Source organism: Equus caballus, chromosome 27 (assembly GCF_041296265.1).
Source record: "Equus caballus isolate H_3958 breed thoroughbred chromosome 27, TB-T2T, whole genome shotgun sequence".
Lineage (NCBI taxonomy): Eukaryota > Metazoa > Chordata > Mammalia > Perissodactyla > Equidae > Equus > Equus caballus.
In genome coordinates, this window is record NC_091710.1 from 24,494,672 (window position 1) to 24,518,958 (window position 24,287).

At 40.5% G+C, this 24,287-nt stretch overlaps 1 protein-coding gene across 2 annotated transcripts in view; it reads right to left on the reverse strand.

The window, feature by feature from the left end:
* The window catches only part of ADAM9 (ADAM metallopeptidase domain 9), a 176,829-nt gene that overhangs the window by 134,098 nt on the left and 18,444 nt on the right, over positions 1-24,287 (reverse strand). For both annotated transcript variants that reach the window (XR_011433256.1, XM_001491500.6), the window contains exons 2-4: positions 21,389-21,486; positions 16,410-16,468; positions 158-236 (exon numbers count right to left, since the gene is read on the reverse strand). Coding sequence is in view for 1 of the 2 variants with exons in the window: in XM_001491500.6 (XP_001491550.3) it covers positions 158-236; positions 16,410-16,468; positions 21,389-21,486 (236 nt within the window). In the remaining variant the exon portion in view is untranslated. The remainder of the gene's footprint in view (positions 1-157; positions 237-16,409; positions 16,469-21,388; positions 21,487-24,287) is intronic.

The window sequence follows — 24,287 nt, forward strand, 5'->3', positions numbered from 1 at the left end:
TGCCGCCGCCACCCCCATCCAGGACAATTCCATATATTGTAACCTCAAAGATGGCCCTTGGAGTTCTGCAATATAACAGTACTGAGTATCTGAGTAGAATTCACTTTAGAACTATAATTGTTTTAAATTCTGCTACAGGATCAAGAGAACATACTACCTGTACATCAGGATGGTCAGAGATCAGAGCCCCTTCATTGTCGTAGGTATAAACTACAAAATCTTCAGGCAAAAGGTCTCTGGAAGAAGAATAAAACAGACCATTTAAAATTATTTTAAATTTTAAATAATTCAAACATACAGTGGCATTTGGAATTCTAGCAAAATTACTTTCAGGGTGAACCAAGGAGTCATTACTGTCTTGATCAAGCCTTCTGAGGACAGATCCAACAATCCAAGAGGTTTCTCCCTTTTGCAATAAATTGGGAAATGTGGACAAGGGCATTGTCCTTCCAAGAAAGAGAGGGAGAAAATAAAGTAAGAAGCAACAGTGAGAAACGGGTTAAAAGCCTGGTCCGCTCATCGTGGGAAAGCCGTCTCCTTCAGATGCCGTCAGCTTCAATTCCTAGAAATCTTCATTTCAGGTAACTGGATGGTATGTGGGTCCAGCCAGGGTGCGCTGCCTTCTCCAGGTGCGACACCTGAATGCAGAGCCTGAATGCCAAACTCTGGAGTTTGGCAGCACAAGCGTCAGTGAGCAGTGCCTGATAGGAGCCCTGAAAGAGCGGCGGGAGTGGCTACTTTGGGAGGTGTCTTTTTCGGCAGACAAAATCTCCAGGTTGCAAGTGTGGTGTGTGGGTTTTTGTCTCCAGGAGCACGCTGTGAAGAGATTGCTCTGCTAAAGGGTGGTTATCGTCAACAGAAGCAATCAGGCCTTCACGATGTTGAAGTGTGTCTCCCTTTAAAAAGCTGTGAATCGAAAGCAGCAGGAGCCAAGTGCATGGAACGTCCTGTAATTATCTCAAAAGGTAAGTTTTTGAGTCCCGAAGGACCTAAGATTGAGAAGAACCAGTGGCAGGGGTTTTAGCCAGGGTATGTGGAGGGTTTCTACAAACTTCACCAAATGAGTCTCAATAACACCGTTAGCAGGTTTGACCAGACCAGGAGACCGAGGATGATAAGCACAGCGAAACTGCTGCAGAATTGGCCAAACAGCACAGACCTGTCGAAGCACCTGGTGAAATGAGTTCTCAGTCACTATCAAGTTCCAGCCGGGCTCCCCAGGTGGGGATAATCTTTACTAAAAGAACTTTAGCCAAGAAATAGCAGAGGCCTGTCAACAAGGGAAGGCTTGAGTCCAGTGAGAAAACATACAGACCACGACCAAGACACATTTATCCCCACGAGACGGGGGAAGCTGTATGAAATCCATCTGCGAACCCCTGAATAGTCCATTGGGCAGTTTAAAGTGTCCGGGAGCAGTGAACACAGGTTTTCTTGCATAGTATTTCGGTCACGTATAGGCACTTCTGGTGGCTTTATTAATATTTGCCCACCAGTACTGGTGCATAAAGGGCACCATTTTATCAGTAGAACAACAGCTCGAGGCATGTACAGCGGTTTGCAGTCAGAGCTTTCGAGCTTCCGATAGGACTGGGCTGCAATTTGGCCTGAACCAAAGCTTTCTTTTTGTCAAATCAACAATTGTTGACTTGTTTTTTCCTTTACTGAGGTCAATTATTGGGCTTCTCTAGCCAGTTTTTCTAAGTTATTATTTGGGGAAATATCCCTTTGGACCACGACAGAGGTTCCTGTAAGGGCTGCATTCCTTGTGGAAGTGTCAGTAAGGTGATTTCCTTTAGCTTCCATAAAGTCAAGCTTAGAATGTCCTGGGATCTTAATAATAGCTAAAGCAGAAGGTAAAAGCATCCAGGGGCTGGCCCAGTCGTGTAGTGGTTAAGTTCACACATTCCACTTTGTTGGCCCAGGGTTCGTGGGTTCAGATCCTGGGCACAGACCTACACACCGCTCATCAAGCCATGCTTGTGTGATAGTGGTGGTGTCCCACATACAAAATAGAAGACTGGCACAGATGTTAGCTCAGAGACAATCTTCCTCAAGCAAAAAGAAGTTTGGCAATGGATGTTAGCTCACAGCCCAATCTTTCTCACACACACAAAAAAATGTAAAGCGTCCTGGACATAAGGGACATTTTTTATTTTATTTCCGATAGAAGGAAACCATGTTGCTTTCACAACATTCCAAAATCACGAGCTACTGAAAAGCATATCTACTATCAGCATAAATATTGCCAGTTCTGCCCTTGGCTAGGGTGTGGGCACAGGCAAGTGCATATAATTCAGCTCGCTGGGCCATAGTAGCCAAAAGCAAAGGCACTGCTTCAGTTGCATCAAAATGTGTTATACCGCATATTCAGCACGACATTTGCCATTGAAACCTTTTAAATAAGAACCAGCAGTGAACCAGGAGAAGCTGAGTTCCCTGAAGATCATCACGAGGGGTCAGGAGGTGATCCGTCAGGGTTAGGCAGCCGTGTGGGACTTAGTCAGAGACGGAGGGTGGAAGAGCAGCAGGGCTCAGGTTATTGCAGCCAGAAGGAGTTATGTGAGGCACAGTTAGTAAGAGATCTCCCAAGAGGTGACACGGCTGGAAGATGTTGAGTGTGGTAAGAAGTTAGGAGGGCTTCCACTACATGGGGTACAAAGATGGCTAAAGGAGATCCCACAACAATTTTCTCAGTGACCTTAACCAAAAAGGCAGTGGCAGTATGGCCCTAAGGTAAGGAGGGGACCCTTGTGCCACAGGGTCCAGGTGCTGGCTCTAACACCCTAGGTCAATGGTGGCCCCTTGTGTTTTTGGGTGAGCACCCAAGGGGGATTCCCTTCCTTTTTATATACAAAAAGGAAAAAGGGAAGCTGATAATCGGGATGTCCAAGGGTAGGGGGCTTCATTAAGATCTCCTTTAAGTCTTTAAAGCCTACATCATCCTGTTCTCCCATAAAATTGGATCAGGGTTATTGTCCTTTGGTAACTCATACAGAGGTTTGGCCAAAAGAGAAATTTGGAATTCAATTTCGAAAATAGCCAACTAACCTAGAAAACCTCACAGCTGACATTTAGTTTGGGTTTTGGGAAACTCAGGCCACCACGAAGCCCATCTGGATCTAGGTGTAGCCCTTGTTCTGATATCAGATGCCCTAAATACCAAAACTGGGTTTGGACAAAGTGCAATTTTTCCTCCGTGACTTCGTGTCCCTTTAAGACTAAAAGCTTTAGCAGGTGGATGCTGTCTTCCTGTGAGGAGGCCTAGGAGGGAGAGCAAGGAAGCAAATCCTCCACAAATTGCAACAAAGTAGAGCCTCTAAGAAACTTTATATCATCCAGATCAGCCTTCAGGATTTGTGAGAAATAAGAAGGACTTTCAGCATTACTGTCCAGGTGTGTTGCCATTCTTCCCAAGTGAAGGCAAAAAGCTAAGATTCCCGCCTTACCAACTGGAATACTACGGAATGCACTGCATAAATTAATTAGAGTGAAAAATGTGCTTTCAGTCGGACTGGATGTCAGCAGCACATGGGGGTTAGGAACAACAGGGTGCCAAAGGATGGTAACAATGTTGTTTATTGCTCAGGTCCTGGACAAACCTCCATCCTCCGCCACTGGGTTTTCGCACAGGCAGACAGGAGTATTATAGGGACTAGTGCAGGGGACAAGAAGGCCTGTGGCCTCACAGTCCTCTATTATCAGCTCGATGCCCTAGAGGTCCTCTTTATTTAGAGAGTATTGATTACTTCTGGGAAAAGTCTTTGAGAAATCTTTTGGGACCTTAACAGGCAGTGCACTGTGGATTCTGCCAACATCTGTTTTGAATTTTCCCATAAAGAGGGTGGTAGCTGATCAAATCGGGACAAATAACTAATATCCTTGGAATTTGCTTTAATGTTGTCAGAGACAGAGCAAATAAAAGACGCTGAAGGGTCATTTAATTCACCTAGTTGACCACTTTGATTGCTGCTGTCAAATTCTAGAATTATTTCCCCCTTTTGAGAGAAAGAGATTCCAACATGGTATTTTTCTAAGAAATCTCCACCCAATAAATGAACAGGAGCAGAGGAACAAAGAAGAAAAGGATAGGTATTTCTCAAAGGGCCTAAATAAAAGAGAATGGGTTTAGAGACAGGGACCCCTTGCGGTTCGTTTGAGACCCCACCGTTTGAACTATTTCAGTATTCTGGGGCAGGGCTGTTTAATAACAGTGGGGTGAGCACTGAGAGCGTGGCTCCAGTTAATAAACACAGGAAAAGATTCATTCCCAATCTGGAGAGTGGTTTCCCCAAGGTGATTAAGGGGAAAGACTTGGAGCCTCATCACTGGGGATTAGGAAGGCACTGGGAAGGGTGGTTAAAGGGTCGAAAACCCCTGGAGTGCTTACACTTGAGACAGTGTCTCTTCAAATGCCCTGGATTTTCATAATAATAGCAAAGACTGGAAATTTTCTGGTTCTGTCTGAGGATCTCCATTTGGTGAAGTTCAAAATTAAGGATTTTTGTGCTCCTCCTTTCAGCTGAGTAATCTAGGGTATGAGAGAGCCGATTTGCCAGACTGACCAAATCTGGAGTGGACACAGTCTCCCATTCCATCCTGGTCCTTCTTACTAGAAGGGAACGGTCCTGGTTCAGCCCATTAATAACCATACAATTAAAGGCTACCCAAATGGATTTAACACCCATGGCGAGGCCAGAGCTCTCTCTAAAAGCGATCTGAAGCTGATCATAATAGTCATGAACAGACTCACCTGTGAAACCCTGAATTCTGTACAAGCCTGAATCCTGTTCTCATCAACAGGCTTAGGAAAGCTACCGTACTCGTTCGGGGAAGCTCTCTAGTGAGTGTTCCAGTATCTTGCCAAATGTTAGGGGTCTGTTTTTCTAAATCCCTTTCAGGGTTTTCCCATCAGGCAAGTTTCATCCAATGCTGGGCCTGACCTTCACCAACAGGCATGTGGACTAATTGATATAAACCTGAGAAGCCAGGTTGATAAGTCTGAAGAACTATGTCAAACTCTTCAGCAAACTTATGGGGGTCCTCAGTTACTTTGGGAGACTTGAACTATGGTTCACCACTCAGCTTTAGTCCAGGGAACATAAGAAATGTGGGCTTTATCTGGATCCTCAGAAGACTTAACTTTAAAGGGGCAGGTTCTGATAGGTTCAGAGGAGGAGCAGGGAGAGGTTCAGAGATGGGAAGTTTGGCAAGAGCATTAGAATGGGGAAGTGGAGGGTCTAGAGAAGGTGGGGCAGCACAGAAGGGAAAGAGGAAGACGGTGTTGGGAGTGGCACGAGCGACGAAGGAGCAGGGAGAAACCAACAAGATGGTGCCTAAGACAAAGAAGCCAGAGGAGGGGAACATGAAGATTTAGAAGCCATTTTGTTCTCCTTTAGTTGTTTGGTTGTCTCGGTTAATTTAGTTTTGGTGTTCTGCAGAGAGGCAATTTTAGAGTCCTGAGTATGTTTGGAGGCCTTGAGGTAGCTATTAAAATAGATATCCCATTCAGTTTATTTAATTTCAGAGTGATGGGTTTTCTCTAATTTAGTACTGAGAAAAGCAAGTTTGGGAAGACCAAAAATCCCCCATAATAGCCACTGCTGTTCTGAATCACTTTTGGTTAAATCAGTTCATTTAGTTAAAAGTGTGCATGAGGAGGGACCATCGTTTTTAAACATGAAATGAGCCAGGGTACCTAAAGACGGGCTGCCCTTAGAGCACTTAGATGACTGGGATCCCATTTCTCAAATTTTCCTGAGGGCAAAAGAAAATTCTTAGCTAGCCTGATCCCAAAAGGATCAGTTTCAAAAAAAAGTTTCAGCGTGCTTCCAAAAGGAAAATAACCATATATTCACCAAGGACAAAGCCTTGACAATAAGGATGAGGCCCTGAACCAGAAAGGACAAAGTCTTTCACAATCCCGAACAAAATCAGAGCTTGAAACACAAGGAGAGTGGAGCTCAGAATCCGAGAGGAGAGCCACGGCAGCGATGAGCGCAAGAGGCTCAATGCGGGTACCCGCTCGATTCCGGGGGTCGTCATCTCTCAAGGGTTGCCTCCTTCAGATCCCACTTTTTAACACCATTTAATGAGAACTTTAAAATACAATCGCCAGTTATTTTACCAGGAAAATGAGTTTATTCAGGAACAGCAAAGGAATTGCAATTCGGAGCATGCCAACTATGGTGAACAGCAGGTAAGTCCAAAGAACAAAAGAGGGAAGCTCACTTAAAGAGGGAGAGTTGGGTGGGGCTGTTCTAAATGAAAGTTCATTGGAGGGGAGCAAGAGTTGAGGATGGCAACAGCTCCTCCTTGGCTGAGCTGCAGCATTTTCCACGGGCTGGGCTTGTTGCCAGGTGAAAAGAAATTCTTCCTTCCTCCTGCTGGAGTAGCAAAGTAGCAGCCCACTTCCTGTTGGAGATGCAAGGTCTGTCTCTTCCTGTTTGGGGTAATTGATGAGGAGTGGCAGGGCATGAGAGCTCCTCTACAGGCCTTCCTGACTCAATTTTAGTTGAGGTTTCCTTTTTTAATTTTTACATACAACTAGGGACACAACTCATAAGGCATTATCCCTACAAGAGATGAGTAGGAATAAAAAATTTCACCTGAATTAGATTACTTAAAATAATTAAATTATTATATAAAGAAGGAGGTACCATAACACTAAAAGCTCATAAATGGACTTGCATCAGAAGTCGTGTGCTTTACTTCCTCATAAAGAATGTTAGGCTGCACGTTTGTTCCAAATGTCAGAAAGTGCTGGTTGCAAAAAACTTAAGTAATGTCCTTAAATTTTTCTGATACATCTCATAGGAACAGTATAAATTAGGTAATATTGTAATCATATTTCTGGAAGAAAAATAAGTGCTTTTACTCTTTTCTAAAAGTCTTATGTAAACAAGAAGCACTCATTGCCTTAACCTCAACTACAGAGGCAAAATTTGTGTCAGTTGTTGGAAGAAACAATTACTGCTGATTCCTTGCATGTTAAGGGAGCTGAGCAATGTAAACCACATGTGTAAAGATAGGGTTATCTTTGTTTAAGAAAAAAATGTTCAATGACACTTTACTCAGGACCATCGCCATAGCACAGGGACCACACAATGGGATTTTATAGTGGGGAGAGAGATCAGGCTCAACGCTAAACACCAGGTGGACAAGTGGGAATTTACAGCCAAGGAACAGGGTGGGGTCTGTGGATGGAAAATTACTAAGAGAAAACATCAGGAGTGAGGGGGGTTCTAGTCAAACCAACCTAACACATTCTTGCTGAAGACAGGCCAGGGTGATCAGACATCCAGAATGATCAGATATTGGGGGGGGGGGGGGTTCCTGATAAACCGATTTAGCAGGGTTCTTACTGGATTTTACAAGGAAATGCACCCAGAGGCCTAGGAGAAGGTCCAGCAGTCTGACTAAAGTCTAGTCCAGCAAAGAATCTTTGTTAGTCTCTCCTGATGTTCAAGGAAAGAAGAGACATTCTTCTTTCTTCTGAACAATATAAGTCCATTTTCTCAATTGGTTGCCTTTTGTTCATTAAGCACCAGCTGAATCATCTACTGGGACTTGGCAGTAGAGGATATTTGCTAGATGGTGCTGGCAGTCCAGCATTTAATGAGGGGAGTTGCTATGAAAATAAAAGAAAAACAAAGACTAATAGTTAGGAACCCAGTTTCAGAGTCCAGTGGGCAGCAGTCAAGACTTTTAGACCTGAGCGTGAAGCATCTTTAGAGGGTAGAGTGAGGATGGCATTGGCCATCTGACGAATTTTCCTAGTTTGCAGTTCGAATGTCCCTGGTGATGGCATCAGGTGTTCTGGTGAACTTTCCGAGTGGTCCATACAGCAGGAGGCACAAAGGCTGCCCATAGGTGATCTGTTATGGTAATTTTTTTTTTTTGAAGTTTATATCAAGTTGTCTAGCTTCAGCTTGCAGAGCTTTGGCAAAAGCACAATTTTAGTTCTCAATGATTCCAAGTCAGAAGGGAGAAAAATCAGAACGTTAATTTGGAGACTTGTAGCCAGATATTGGAGGAAACTGGAAGAATTCAGGATTTGGTAAGGACTGGCAAAATGTGCAAGAAAGAATCAGCAAGAGTATGCTATAGTTTTCCATTGAAACAAAAAAATTTCTCTCTATAATCATTCCCATTGTGCAAGAAAGAATCAGCAAGAGTATGCTATAGTTTTCCATTGAAACAAAAAAATTTCTCTCTATAATCATTCCCATTTCTGCCAAAGAAAATCAAAGTAAGACTAATTTTTTGGAAAGTAAGTCTAGTCTCATTAAACCTGGCCTGATCATTTGCATAAGTGCAGCAAAAACAGTGTTTGACCACAGAGGCCCTTATTTGAGTTTGCTTTTCTGGAACATTTCACAGGAAATCTCAGATTGGACTTTTAAAAGCCTCTCAGGGCTGGGAAGCCATGTCGACTTGCCACCAGATCCTGCCTGCAAGACCTATAGATTTGGGTGGATTCCTCTCTTTTTGAGGTCCCCAAAATATCTTGAGCTTCCTGAACCTGCTAGAAGTGACCTTCCTTACTCACCTGTGAGGCAGGAAACCCTGTAAAAGCCAAGTACAGGCTGGCTTTTCCAAGGAGGGCTTTATAAATCTTGGCTCCTTAACGTCAGCTTTAGTTCATTAAAGCTGTCTGGTCATATCTGATTCAATGCACTTCATTCTCAAATAAGACATTCCAGTCAAAGCCTTGGTGATATAAGCAAGGTTTCCAATTGTGTTCTGTTACAAGGAAAACAGATTCTTACTGAACTTATGCAAATAACTATATTGCCATGACCAGAAGAATACTCTTTCTAAGAGTTTCCAAAGTCTGGAGTTAGGTAGGGAGAAAAGATAAATGCCTCAATTATGTTTACAAAGGTATAATTTACCAAGTTGCTATAAGCTATACATAGCTTAAGAGAAAAAAGAAAAAGGTTTCCTTAAATCTAGAAAATAAAACATTGAAGAACCAAATGTTCCAAACAAATCATAAAAAATTATAATCATCCTCATAAGTTCATTCAGTCCCATGTAATTAAAGTCTTGTTCTGCTTGATCTTGAGTTAGCGGTTTTATGAATCCATCAGCTTCTTCACTAGTTCTAGAAACTCTCAGTCCAGTGGCATGGTCTCAAAGTTTTCAAATAATGCCATCATGGACCATTCTCACATATAGCTGATTATGAATGCTTTCAGAAAAGAATCAGGGTAAAATAATAACTGTGAATGACAAAAAACTTAAAAATAGTCATGGTTAAAGATATGATGAGCATTCACTATAATGCTATTGACAAGGAAATGTGGTTATTTCTGTGATATACAATAATTTAAGATAATAACAGACAATAAGGATATTGACACATTTCTATGAAGTTCATACAATTTCTGAAATACCTATATTAGTAACATATATCCATACACATATAACCTAAGGTATACCATCACTTCCTATTTGACAATGCTTGCCACATAATTTAACATATTAAATAAGTCTAATTAGTTCAACATCTCTCTTTTTATAAGAAGAAAGACTGGGGCCGGCCCGTGGCTGAGTGGTTAAGTTCTCCCACTCCACTTTGGCAGCCTGGGGTTTCACCGGTTCAGATCCTGGGCACAGATGTGGCACTGCTCATCAAGCCATGCTGAGGCATTCAGAGCCAGAAGGACCTACAACTCAAATATACAACTAGGTACTAGGGGGCTTTGGGAAGAATAAGTAAAAAAAAGATTGGCAACAGATGTTAGCTCAGGTGCCCATCTTTTAAAAAGAAAAAAAGACAAATCCTTTGAGATTTTTCCAGGGGCCCTTGGGAAATCACAAAGTTAGTTTGAGGTCAAAAAAACTCCACTTAGAATTTGATTTGGGGAAGCTGCAAAAATGTCAAAAGGCTTGAACACTTGACTAAGTAGGATTACAGGTCCTTTTAATTGTGATGAAACTCACAATTAAAAGATTTCAAAGGCAAATACAGACAGTTACACAGTTGTAAAAAATTCTTAGCTCTCTTAATATTGAGAATATTGGTTTTCTTAAATAATCAAAGACCTGATAAATATGAAATGAAGCACAGGAAATTATTTTAAAACACAAAATCTTGTTTTCCCAGGTAGATTAATTAAAGAGTAAAGAAAAACAACCTTTTTAACAATTTCTTATTATGAGAAAACCAATAATCTAAGTAAAACTTTGTTGTTTTAACAGAGAAATAAAACCAAACTCTGGTTTTGCATCAGTGTACTATTGACACGAAGGCAAATTACAAAAAAAAAAAAACTTACAAATAAACCCATCCAATCTTAGCCAGCTTTGACCACATAAGGAAAAATTCCTATTCCAAGGTTCCTTTTCCATAAACCTAAAAAAATTTTCTTATATCCATTCAGTTTTTGTCCTACTCTTTCCTTCTTATTCTACTTTAGTCATTCTACTTTAGGACAAATTACTCTCTTTTTCCCTTAACACACCTTTCATACGTTTCCTTGCATCCAGAGTTTTATTTTCTTTACCCTTTTTCCTAATAGTTGCATTTACATATACTGATTATATTTTTTTAGCCATTCATAACCCTGATTTTTAGTGAAAATTAGGAAAGCAGGCAACTGCAAACCATCTGCCACATACCATCATTTTGTAGCAAATTTATGAATATATAATTTCATAATTTCTAGAGACATATGTCTTTTTCATAGTACAATTCCTCATGCTTATTAACAGACTCAAATATATTTAGCTTCTCTATACCATATAAAAACAAGATGCCAAAAGTAAGTAAAATTAAATTTATGTTTCAATATTTTCTTTGGAAATGATCCAGACAGTAAATGAATATCTATCATTAACTTACTATAGCTTTAAGGTTTCAAGTTATGAAAAAGACTTTTGAAACAATTTTTAAAGAGACATGATAAAATATAATTATCATTGAAAAGTTCATAAACTTTTATCTCATTTACATATATTTAATTTACTTGTGCTTAACAATTATGCTTGAATTACTCATGAAATTTCATGTGACATTAATCAAACGAAGCTAGCCATCCATCATCTTAAGTGATTTTTCTTGTTGACAAATTGGGCAAGTATCAAAAAAAAAAAATCGCAGAGCAAAAACCCTAAAAAGTTATACAAATGATTCTTCCCTCATTTTTTTTTAACTGCTGTGCCTGACACACATCAAGCGATTCCTTTTTGTGATACGTTTTGTTCTGAGGTTGGATTTATAGTTCATAATCTTAAACATCTAGTAAAGACAACATAAGCTTGTCTGACTAGTAAACATAGGTAGAAAAATACTGTATATCTGCATTATATATTTGATACTGACAACTTTGAAGTTGTCAGAGTTTATCAATAATTTTATCAACAATTTAAAAACTAGCTTTATTTACCAAAGATTATCCCAGATCATTTGAGCTTAAAAAAAAAAAAAAAACACTTAGGTTAGTTTCTATATTTCTGAGAGTTTTAGGAAAACAATTTATATAAGTGCTGATTTATCCCTAAGCCAATCTGAACAGAACTCCTTTAAGGGATTTCAGAAAGTAAACTGGTAATACCATCCAGAGGTAGGAAACTATCACACATATATAACATACTCATATAGAGACATATATATGTCTGTATACATATACATGTATGCAGACAGACACAAATAGAGATCTTACAGCTTCCATTCTAAAATGTTAGCTATGAGTCAGTAAAATAGTAACTACAATCTCACTGGCTTATCTCCACTTTGTCTTTTGGGGGGTTTTTCGGTGAGGAAGATTGGCCCTGAGCTAACATGTGTGCCACCTGTCCTCTATTTTGTATGCAGGATGCCGCCACAGCATGGCTTGATGAGCGGTGTGTAGGTCCACGCCTGGGATCCGAACCAGCAAATGCCAGGCCACTGAAGTGGAGCATGTGAACTTAACCACTAAGCCACAGGGCTGCCCCTCCACTCTGTATTTTTGTCCAAATTGTGTTTCCAGCAAATGGAACAAGTTGAGGTTATCCACCTAACAATATTTGTGTAGGAGACTTTTAAGATCTTCTTTTGCCCTCAGACATAATCTTATGGAGGCTGTGGGCTAAGGAGACATCCATCTGCTGTCTGGACGTTTCCAAAGCCCATGTGAGTGGACAAGTCATCCAGCTCTACTTCCAAAGAGACTTCTTTCTCTTTTCAGCCTCAGGTAGTTGCCTTCAGGGATATCTGAGGCCGCTGAGAGCCCCCAGTGGAGGGCAGGGGACCTAAAATTCAAGTGACTGTGGGGAAATGAGGAGCTGAAGTGGGAAGGGAGAAGTCTAACAGGGGCGGACAGAGGGATGGAGGAAGTAAGGGTTTGCTGGAGGACACATCAAAGGATTCCAGGGAAGTAGAGGGAACATGGAAGGTGGTAAGAGGAAGGAGCAGCAGAAGCAGTGGGAAGGGAGAAGTACTAGAAGAGTCAATTTGAGATCTTAATTTTCCCAAAGAGGCCAACGAAGTTCCAAATTATCCTCAGCAAAACCATGCCAACAAGAAAGGAAGCAGGCACAGCAGAACGTTGCAGGAGTTTGAGAAAAGGGTTTCAGCTGACTGAGAAGTGCCTATGGGAGAAACGGGATCCAACAGAGAGAACAGAGAGACCTCACAGAGAGCCAGGAAGAAGAGACTTCCAGTGCAGGGAGGTACCTTTCAAAAGAAGCCTGGGACTCTAACCCAACGTCAGAGAATACACTCAAAATCTTAAGAATCAAGACCCCTCCTTACCAGCTTCAACGGACGTTTGTCCGGAACAACAGTTTAAGAGTCGGACACAGCAATGGATCCCCAGTCAGTCAGGGGTAAAGACAAAGGCTTCAAAGGTGCACACTTACGGTCCTGGGTGAGAGATGCAGGGGCCCAATAATGAATCTGACCCTGAGTCATGGCACCATGACTGGCGAAGAAAACAAATATTCCATGACCCTTGTTAAAGATGGTAAGGCAGACTTTATACTCAGGACCATTGCGGTGAGTGGAGGGACCACTGCAATGGATTTTACAGTGGGGGAGAGAGAGCGCAGGCTCAACTCCAAATACAGCATGGGCAGGTGGGAATTTACGGCCAAGGAGCAGGGTGGGGTCTGTGGATGGAAAATCACTAAAAGGAAACATCAGGGTGAGGGAGCCTCTGGCTAAACTAACCTAACAGATTCTTGCTGAGACAGGCCAGGGGGATCAGACATCGCCTGGGGGGCGGGCGGAGATGAGGAAGCTGATCAGATATCCAGAGGGATCAGATATGGAAGGTGGGGATTCTTGCTAAACTGACTTAGCAAAGTTCTTGCTAAAGCTGGACTTTACAGGGAAGTACAGAGATGGGCCTATGATAAGGCTCATGAGCCTGGATAAAGTTTGGTCAAGCAAAGAATCTTTGTCACGTGCAGAACTGGAGCAGCTCTTCACCTGTCTTCAACGCTTACGGACAAGTCAGGAATGCAGTGCGCTAGCTAGTGATTTACAACGTGACATTTCAAGTTCTACACTCCCCGGGAGGCCTCCAGGACCAGCCGGTCTACATTGTTTAGAGATGGATAGATCGATGGTTTGCATGCAGTTTAATCAGTCACACAGCCTGACTTCAGCTACATGACCAGCGTACTATAAAAGACCCCTTCTGTAAACTCGCGCCTTGGCTCCTAGGCTCCTCTGAAAATATCTCAGTGGTTCATATCTTCACACATATCTCAGTGGTTTGTAACCTGAAGACAAAGCATGTCTGCGCAACTGAGAAAGGCCCCTGGGGGGCGGTGCCTGGGAGTTTTCAAACCCCCTGATGATTACTTGCACTTTCTTTTCTTGATGTACTGTATCCTTTACCTTTATTAAAGTCTACTGAGTGAGCTTGGGCGTAGCCTGTGGAGTCTTGAGTCCTTCCAATGATCCAATCTTGTCCAGTCACGGTAGTCTCCCTTCTCTCACTCTCCCTGACAGATCCACCCGCTGTGCTCCCTCTAGTGGTGAATTTGAAAAGAATAAATTGCAGATGCTTGGCGCTGCTCTGCCCTTCTTCCTCTCTGGGAGTCAATGCCCGGCCAGTGAGAGCACAAGTTCCACTAGGCTTCTCCAGAGCAGGCCTGCCACCATGTAGCACTGACACGAATGGCTAAATCTACCTTATACTGGGGTTCAAGACCAGCAGGTCCACCAGGCTCTCATGCTAAGCTAACCCTCCAACCCAACCCTTATCAATAATAAAAGTGATGTTCTGACCACCTATTTAACTTACCCTTCTATTTTATTTTTAAATTTGTTCAGCACAGGCAGTGAAAAGGTGTGCTATCTTCTTTCCCACAACCCCAGTCCCTGCCAGATACCCCAATTAAATGATATGTACACTCCTCTACAAGGGGGTTTCATAGCTTGAATCAGATTCTCAAAAGATTTGAGACCCAAAAAATGTTAAGAACACTATCCTAAAGGCAATGGGAGGAAAAGTAAGCATTTATTCAAATACAGCCACTCTCTTATTGAATTTCATACTTTCCCCATTACTAGGGAGAGTGTATCTGAGCCAGTTTATTCTGGGCTATCTACTCTAAATTTTTTTCCTTGGTGATCACTATCTTTGATGACCACCTTTCAAAAACATTGAAAGGCCTAACGACTCTTACAGATGCCTAGAAAAGTACCATCTTCCCACCTATTCAAGAAGCACAGGAATGTAGACCAGACAGTGTACATATATAAAGATCACTAGGCTTCAGGTCAAGTGACTTGGATTTTTGCCCCAGCTTGAAGATTTGAAAACTACATGATGCTCAGCAAGTCAATGAACCTTCCTGAATCTTTGTATTCTTATCCATAAAATGAGGACAATAAACACTGTTCCACAATGAAGTTGTTATGACAATATGATAAATGAGATAAAGGTTAAGAAAATGCTTTATAAGCTGAAAACCATGCAAACATAAGGAACTATTATTTTGTTGAAATAATTTTAATTAACTTATATCTCTTTGTAGAAAGGAAGAGTAGGAGAAAATATTTAGACCTACTAGATTTTTGTACATATTGACATCATTACCTAGGAGTCAAGCAGGATCCCTGAGGAGTTTTGTGGGAATTAAATAAATACTACACTTAAAAGTACCTGGTATGATGCCTGGAACATAGAAAATATTTAATAAATGTTAACTTCCACCAAATACAGCAGAAGGCTTCAGAAAGTCTCTCTGTCTGAAAATGTCTGTCATGCTGCCTGAAATTCTGCCAGCGTGACTCAAACCCTTTGGCTCAGCATCCTCTTCTAAGATAAAAAGTGTTACTCAAATCTGAGGATGCATAAAAATCATCTGGAAAGCCTGTTAAAACACAGATTGCTGTGACACTTCCCAAAATTCCGATTCATTCTAGGGCTGGACCTGAGAATGTGCATTTCTACAAACTCCCAGCTGCTGCTGCTGATGGTTCCTCGACGCACTTCGAGCAGGACCTCCTTAAACAGCAACACTTCACGTCCCATCATTCACGCCTCAGTGTAAATGGGTTTATTAGGGGGCTTTTTTTCTCTCACTAAAGATCTCTCACTAAAGATACTGGAAGTTCTGCTACACAAGAAAAGGGAGAGAGGGAACAGGACAGGCCACAGTAAAGTGGGGGGCTCAGCACAGTCAGAAAGCCTGGCATTTCAAAAAGGCAGCCAAAGAAGACAGAGTACCAGGGTGGGATCAGGTGAAAACACGTCAAAATTAGGAGATGGCATTAAAAGGGGGAGGTGAGAGACTACTGTTATGGACTGAATGTGTCCCCCTTCCCCACAAAACTCATATGCGGAAGCCCTAAGCTCCAGTGTAGCTGTATTAGGAGATGGGGCCACTAAGGAAGTAATTATGGTTAAATGAGGTCATACACGTGAGGTCCTGAGACAACAGAATTAGGATCCTTATAAGAAGAGACATGAGAGAGCTTGCTCCTCCCCCTACCCCCCACCCTGTGCACACACCAAGGAGAGGGCAAGCGAGCACACGGTGAGGAGACGGCCATCTGCAGCCCAGCAGACAGCCCTCACCACACACCACCGTGCTGGCACTCTGGTCTCCAGCACTGTGAGAAAACACATTTCCGTTGTTTAAGTCTGTGGCATTTTGTGATGGCAGCTTACCAGACTGATACAACTATTAAGACTTCTTTACCCCTGCTCAGTTGTTACTTGGGCTGATCACAATTAAAAAGTTTTCTTCTAAAATACAACTTTCCCTTACTTTAATTGAAATTTATTTTCCCTTGCTTGAATGTCAATGGAAATGCGAAATAGTACGGCTTTTTCCACACTTCTACTCTTATTATTCTCACTTTTTAATCAATCTACTAAACAATACCTAAGAAAGGAAACCAACACACTATTGGAAAAAAACATTACTGAAAAGCCAAAGCAAATTAAATTTCTTACTTGTTCCTTTCCAAGTGAATAATATGTTCTTTTCCTTCAGCTTGAATGACATAAGATACCTAAATGCACAAAGAAGAAGAAAAGAACAATAAAATATCATCTTATAAATTACTTTTCAAAACAGGTACTTTTAGGGGACTGGAAGTTCCATCCTGAATTAAAATAATTTGGTATTGACTGAAATTGTTTTATGGAAGAAACTTATATCTTCTCTTAAATAAAAAAATACACTCTGATTATCTCTACGTACTTTTATAACCTATTGTGGAAAATGACCTGCTCGTTTATCTAAACTCTTCTGAAAATCATTTATAATTCAGCTATAACTTCAGGGATTATTTTTATTAAGTCCACACATTTATTACTTCAAGTATAAAGTACTTCCTCCTTTTGTTTGAATGAAATGCATCTGTTAGTTTCAAGAGATTATCCCTAGTTCTAGTTATCCAAAAGTTGAAAATAAAATTCCTACACTTTGATGATTTTACATCTTCATATGGATTACCACAGCTCATTAATTCTCAAACACACTCCCCCGCCCCTGGAACATCTCTGAAATCAGGAGGCACTGTACAGAGGCACAGCACTCTAACTGGTAGCACTCTGTCTGTTTCATAATTAGTGGTACATTAAATAACAGCGTGCCTTAAACTGATGGCATCTCGAGTCAATGAATTGAGATAAGCTAACTTGCCCTTACACATCCTCAAGCTCACTGGATCCTTCCTCTTCTCTACTTCAAACAACTCTGAAACAACTTCCCCAGCAACTCACCATTTCATTAGCCAGAAGCAGTTATTGTGATCACTAAAACCAGGAAATTCAATTTTGCCTTAACTCTTTAATAAAACAGGAAGTCATGGAGGGACTCGACAACATACAATATCATCAGAAGTGTCCTCTTATTTTCCCTACTGTTTCTGGACTTTAAGTTAACATTTTGCCAAGAAATAGCGTGATCTCCTCTTCTAGGGCACATCGTCTGACTCCTAAGGCCTAGAGCAAGTTCTAGATCCCAGCATTCTACTTCCACATCCTGAGTGGAAACCTGAGAACTCTGTGTGAGTCACCTCAGTCCCTACTGAGGCATCAAAAATACCGAGCTCCATCTATCACCACAGTTTTGGCATGTGCCTTTCCATCCTTTCTGCTCTTGGCCAATCATAGGATGTACAAACATCACTGTTATCTCCTCTGAGAAGAATTCTGAGAATTGTATCATGATGCTATATTCTTTCCCAAAATATCTGCCTGGATTGCTCATTCACCCTCCTTTTGGTCCTTACTCAAGGTCACATTCTCAGTAAGACCTTCTCAGGCTGGCCTATTAAAAAACAGAAACCCACCTACCCACCATTACCCCTACTTCCAGCACTCTCTATCCCCCTTCTTGCTTTAATTTTCTCCAGAGTACTTATTATCATCTTAAGTGTCTACATTATTCATCTATGTTATTTAGTTATTGTCTCCCCTCCCCCACTAGAATGGAAGCTCCATGAAGCATGGATTTGTGTCTGTTTTGTTTACTGCCATATGTGCAAACAATGCTTCCACTTCTCCAACTATTTATCAGGGAGCATGAATGACATTTATTACGATCACAAGTATCTATGTGTGCGGTACTAATGAAGATACGATCAGAGACACAGTAAAGTGGAAAACACAGTCCCTGAGCTAAAAAAGTGAAGAAAAGGAGAAAAACAAAGCAAGCATAAATTAATTCTATTCTAAGGCAAAATATAATCAAATGGTAGAATGCCTAGTTCAAAACAAAAACAGGAGAAATTACAAACTGTTCCACTGGAAGGAGATCTTACAGTCATTTATTCCTTACTTAGAGAAGAGTAAATGGAGTTGATGGACCTACTCAACTAGTGGTAGTACCCAGAGGGAGGGCTAAAACTAAAAGCTCCTGATTCTAAACTCCAGTGTTCTTTTATCTATGACCAGTCCCTATGCAATGAGCAAGCTGCCTTATCTTTATAAATATATCAGCAATTCAGAGGTAATAAGCTAAACTCTATCCTTCCTTATCTGTTAATGCTAAATTATAATAAAGTTAAATTATACTTCTATAAAGTTGAAGAGTTTGCAAAATCAGTTGAAGTCCAAATATATGTTTCTGAACTTTATAGTGAGAGAAAATAATCTTAAAAAATGACTTTTGTCTATTGGTTACCCTATTAGCACAGTACATTTCTTCCGATATGGAGATGAAACTTACTTTTGAGTCAACATTCCCAGATATGAAATATATGCATGTAACAGACTACTATTCTCCAGTGTCCGTGACGATACACTATGAAATGTTCTACCTATCACAAACTAAAAGAGAATGACACCAACATCATGGCAGGGTGAGCACACCTGGTGATCTCTCCCCTCCAAGATACAATGAAAACGACACTCATCCTCCAACAAAGAACATCCACACAACACAAAAGACATCTGAGAGGCCCATGCAGCCATACGACGGAGGGTGGAGAGGCTGGAGCCTGCCTCAGAGGAGGTGAAATGGGTTAAGAGAAAACTTCATTCCCTCCCCAAAAGACTGGGATTTGGGACTGCCCACAGCCTCCAAGAGGGAAGGAAGACGGAGGGGACACCCCTTCAGGGGAACATCGAAGGTCCTTGAGGTCCCTCGCAGCCTTGGGGAAAGCCCCCTACTGAGGTAAAAGCTATCACAGGAGTGACTTCATCAAACCAACACCCCAGGAGAGTAGATAGCAAAAGCAGAGCAAGTAAGCCCACAAGAGCACACAGGAAAAAGCAGCCCTCCTTCCCCACCTGCCCAGCACCTGGGATTCTGGTGGAATGAAGAGGGCTCAGAATATGCAGTTCTTGACCCCCACCCAGTGATGATAGGTAGTAATGACAATCAATAACACCAGGAGGCAGAAGAACAGGGCCATGCCTTCTAGCAGTATCAAAAATGATATTAAATCATATCTCCAGACAAGAGAGAAAATGACAAGTACCCAGAAATCAGCCTTGAAGACACAGAAATATGTAATGTAAATGACAGAATTCAAAATAGCTATCATCAAAAAACTCAATGAATTAAAAGAGAATGCAGAGAAACAATTCAATGAGTTCAGGAGCTAGTTCACAAAAGAGATTGAAACTATAAAGAAGAACCAATCAGAAATAATGGAGATGAAAGACACAATGGATGAGATAAAACAAAAGATGCACTCCCTGAACACTCAAGTGAACATCATAGAGGAGTGAATCAGCATAATCGAGGAGAGACACGTTGAAATTTTCCAGACAGAGAAGGAGAGAGGACTAAGACTAAAAAGAAATGAAGAACATCTCTGAGAAACATCCTACTCAATTAGGAAATGCAACATAAGAATTATAGGTATTCAAGAAGGAGAAGAAAAGGAGAATGGAGCAGAAAGCTTGTTCAAAGAAACAACAGTAGAGAACTTCCCAAACCTGCGGAAGAAAATGGAAATCCCATGAAAGAGGCTATCAGATCTCCTGACTATATCAATGTAAAAAGATTTGCTGCAAGGCATATAGCAATGAAACTGGGAAAAGTCAACAAGAAAAAATATTAAAGGCAGCAAGGCAGAAGAAAATAACCTACAAAGGAACCCCTATCTGGCTTTCAGCAGATTTCTCAGCAGAAATCTTCAAACCTAGGAGAGAGTGGAATTATATATTCAAATCTTTGAAGAACAAAAATTTTCAGCCAAGAAAACTCTATCCAGCAAAAATATCCTTCAGAAATGATAGAGAAATAAAAACTTTCCCAAATAAACAAAAGCTAAGGAAGTTTGTAGCCACAAGAGCCCCTCTACAAGAAATTCTCATGGAGGCCCTCGAACCTGAAAAAAAAAAAAACGGAGAAAGGTGTTACAAAGCCCGGAGAAAGGAGATAAACAGGTAGGCAGAATCAGAAAATAGTAGCTATACATCAGCAGAGGTTAGCAAATACTCAAGTATAACATTAAAGATAAAGGGAAGGTAAACCCCAAAACAAGGATAATCTTGTCATTTTAACTATAAAATCACAACATAAGATGGAATAAGATGTTACAAAAACAACACAGGAGGGGAAGGGGAAGAGGTGGGGGACTGAATCGGTTTAGTCTAAGGAAATAAGAGGTCTTCATAAAACAGACTATCTTATCTACATTTTGCATACATACCTCATGCTAACCATTAAACAAAAAAGCAGAACAAAGACACAAATAATAAATAAGGAGTAAACTAAAAAACTCAACTTTAAAAACTACATAACTCAATTGGCAGACCAAAATACATGGGACAAGAAACAAAGGAAATGCAAGAGAACTGGAAAACGAGTGATAAAATGGCAGAATTCAGCCCTCATATATCAATAATCACCCTAAATGTAAATAGATTGAATTCTCCAATCAAAAGACACAGAGTGACAAGATGGATTAAAGAACAAGACCCAACAATACGCTGCCTCCAGGAAACACATCTCAGCCCCAACGACAAATACAGGCTCAGAGTGAAGGGATGGAAGACAATATTCCAAGCTAATGGCAAACAAAAGAAAGCAGGTGTCACGATACTTATATCAGACAAAGTAGACTTCAAGATAAGACAGGTAAAGAGAGACAAAGAGGGGTAGCAAAGGCACAAACAGAGGTTAATTCCTATTACAATAACAAGACCACTGTAACTATCACCAATCAGTTAAGGGTCAGAAATCTATGTAATCAGCATCCTACCCTGGTTATAGAATTTTCTTTAACTGACTATTTCATTCTCCTATGTTTCAAGATGACCATTTTGTCTTTATAAAAAAAGATACTAAGAATCAATATATCCCCTTTACTAGAATAACGTCCAGTGGACACCAGTGCCACGTGTGTGGTACTGCACTAATCATTGGCCAACATCACTCACTGAGCCAATCACCCCTGAAATGCACACACTTGTCTTAAAAAAAAAAAGGAAAATTTAAATACACATATATTTCTCAAGAGATAACTCACCTGTTTTGAATAGGGCCTAGGGGCTTCTCTTCGTTCTCTAGTTAATCTCCAAGGAGTTATAATTTCATAAGAAGAGAGATGTGAGGTCTGTTGAAAGCCTAGAGAAAAGGGAGTAACAAATATTATATAACAAGTGAACTTGAAAAACTACATGGTACCAAAATATAATGGAAATCAAAAGCTAAATATTCATATCACAGAAAAATCATCTGACATTATCATATTTAAAATTACAGAGATATAAATATATATAGTTTTACATGAAAACTGCAACATACTAGGTAAGTATGAGATGCAAAAAACGTTATTTCCTGGGAGCAGCAGTTAGCTTTGCACATTCCACTTTGGTGGCCCAGGGTTCGCCGGTTTGGATCCCAGGCGTGGACCTATGCATCACTTGTCAAGCCATGCTGTGGCAGGCATCCCACATATAAAGTGGAGGAAGATGGGCATGGATGTTAGCTCAGGGCCAATCTGCCTCAGCAAAAAGGGGAGGATTGGAAGCAGATGTTAGCTCAGAGCTAATCTTCCTCAAAAAAAAAAATTTTTTTAATGTATTTCCTAAACCAGATATCAGTCTTTATCCAAACAGTATATATACAGCAATCATTTTCAAGCAATTTTTAGCTATAAATCTTAACTCCTTTTCTTAAAAGAAATTTTAAGGTATAAACACAAGAGGGGAAAAAAAGAACTGATTCAGTGGGGAAGTGAGGGGAAGGCACCTGAAGCCCAGCACTATCATTCATCTCCCATTTCCCATCCTCACCCAACATGTATGACATCCCCTGAGAGTGCACAAGGGCAATAAGGGGGAAAAGTAGTTACTTTTAATGCCTGATGGATTAACTCTAATAAATAAACACTCGACAATGTAGCAATTGTCTCAAATGTAATTACTGCCATTAATCTGTCCTAAAAATAAAAACATTAGATAAAATTTATTAACAGTGAACAATTCAAAACAATTATGCAGGGCCAGCCCAGTGGCATAGTGGTTAAGTTCATGTGCTCCACTTCAGTGGCTCGGGGTTCTCAGGTTCAGATCCCAGTTGCAGACCTATCGCCACTTGTGAGCCACTCTGTGGCAGCAGCCCAGGTACAAAATAGAGGAAGATTGGCACAGATGTTAGCTCAGCGACAATCTTCCTCACAAAAATAAATTCATGCAGATTTACCCCCTATTTCAATCCTGTTCAGTTTACCACGCAGTAGAATCACATCTAAGTGGGACTTGGGTTCTACAGTCATCCTTCAGTAAAAATTGAGTATAATCTTACATCAATAATCACCCTCAATGTAAATGGATTGAACTCTCCAATAAAAAGACACAGAGTGGCAAGATGGATTAAAGAACAAGATCCAACAATATGCTGTCTCCAGGAAACACATCTCAGCCCCAATGACAAACACAGGCTCAGAGTGAAGTGATGTAAGACGATACTCCAAACTAATGGCAAACAAAAGAAAGCAGGTGTCACAATACTTATATCAGATAAAGTGGACTTCAAGATAAGGCAGGTAAAGAGACAAAGGGGGCAATATATAATGATCAAAGGGACACTCCACCAAAAAGAAATAACTCATAAATATCTGTGCACCCAACACAGGAGCACCAAAGTTCATAAAGCAACTATTAACAAACCTAACGGAAGATATTAAAAATAACAAAATAATAGTAGGGGGACCTCAATACCCTACTCACACCATTGGACAGATCATCCAGACAGAAAATCAACAAGGAAATGGTGAAATTAAATGAAAAGCTAAACCAGTTGGACTTAATAGACATATACAGAACACTTCATTCAAAAACAGCACAACACACAGTCTTCTTAAGTGCACACAGAACATTCTCAAGGATAGATCATATGTTGGGAAACAAGGCAAGCCTCTATAAATTTTAAAAAATTGAAATAATGACAAGCATCTTCTCCAATCATAGAGCTATAAAGCAGGAAATTAATTACAAGAAAAAAGCTGCGAAAGGGACAAAGATGTGGAAACTAAACAATACGCTATTGAACAAGCAATGGATAATTGAATAAATTAAAGGAAAAATCAAAAATATCTGCAGACAAATGAAAATGGTAACATGCCATACCAACTCATATGGGATGCAGCAAAAGCTGTATTAAGAGGAAAATTCATCACAATACAGCCACATCTTAAGAAACAAGAAAAATACCAAATAAGCAATCTCAAATTACACCTAATTGAATTAGAAAAAGAACAAAGCCCAAAGTCAGCAGAAGGAAAGAAATAATAAAAATCAGAGAAGAAATAAATGCTAGTGAAACAAAAAAGGCAGTGGAAAGGATCAATGAAACAAAGAGCTGGCTCCCTGAGAGGATAAATAAAATTGACAAACCCCTAGCGAGACCTACAAGGAAAAAAAGAGAGAACGCTCAGATAAACAAAATCAGAAATGAGAGAGGAGTAATAACAACAGACTCCACAAAAATACAATGGATTATAAGAGAATACTATGAAAAACTATATGCCAAAAAAACGGATAACCTAAAGGAAACGGATAAATTCTTAGACTCTTACCACCTCCCAAAACTGAGTCAAGAAGAAACAGACAATCTGAATAGACCAATCACAAGGAAAGAGATTGAAAGAGCAATCAACAGCATCCCAAAGGATAAAACCCCAGGCCCAGACGGCTTTCCTGGGGAATTCTACCAAACTTTCAGTGAGGATTTAATACGTATCCTTTTCAAGCTATTTCAAAAAATTAGGGAGGATGGAACACTTCCTAACACATTCTAGGAGGCCAACATCACTCTGATACCAAAGCCTGAGAGCACAAAACAGGAAAATTACAGGCCAATATTGCTGATGAACACAGATGCAAAAATTCTCAACAAAATTTTGGCCCTCCAAATTCAGCAAT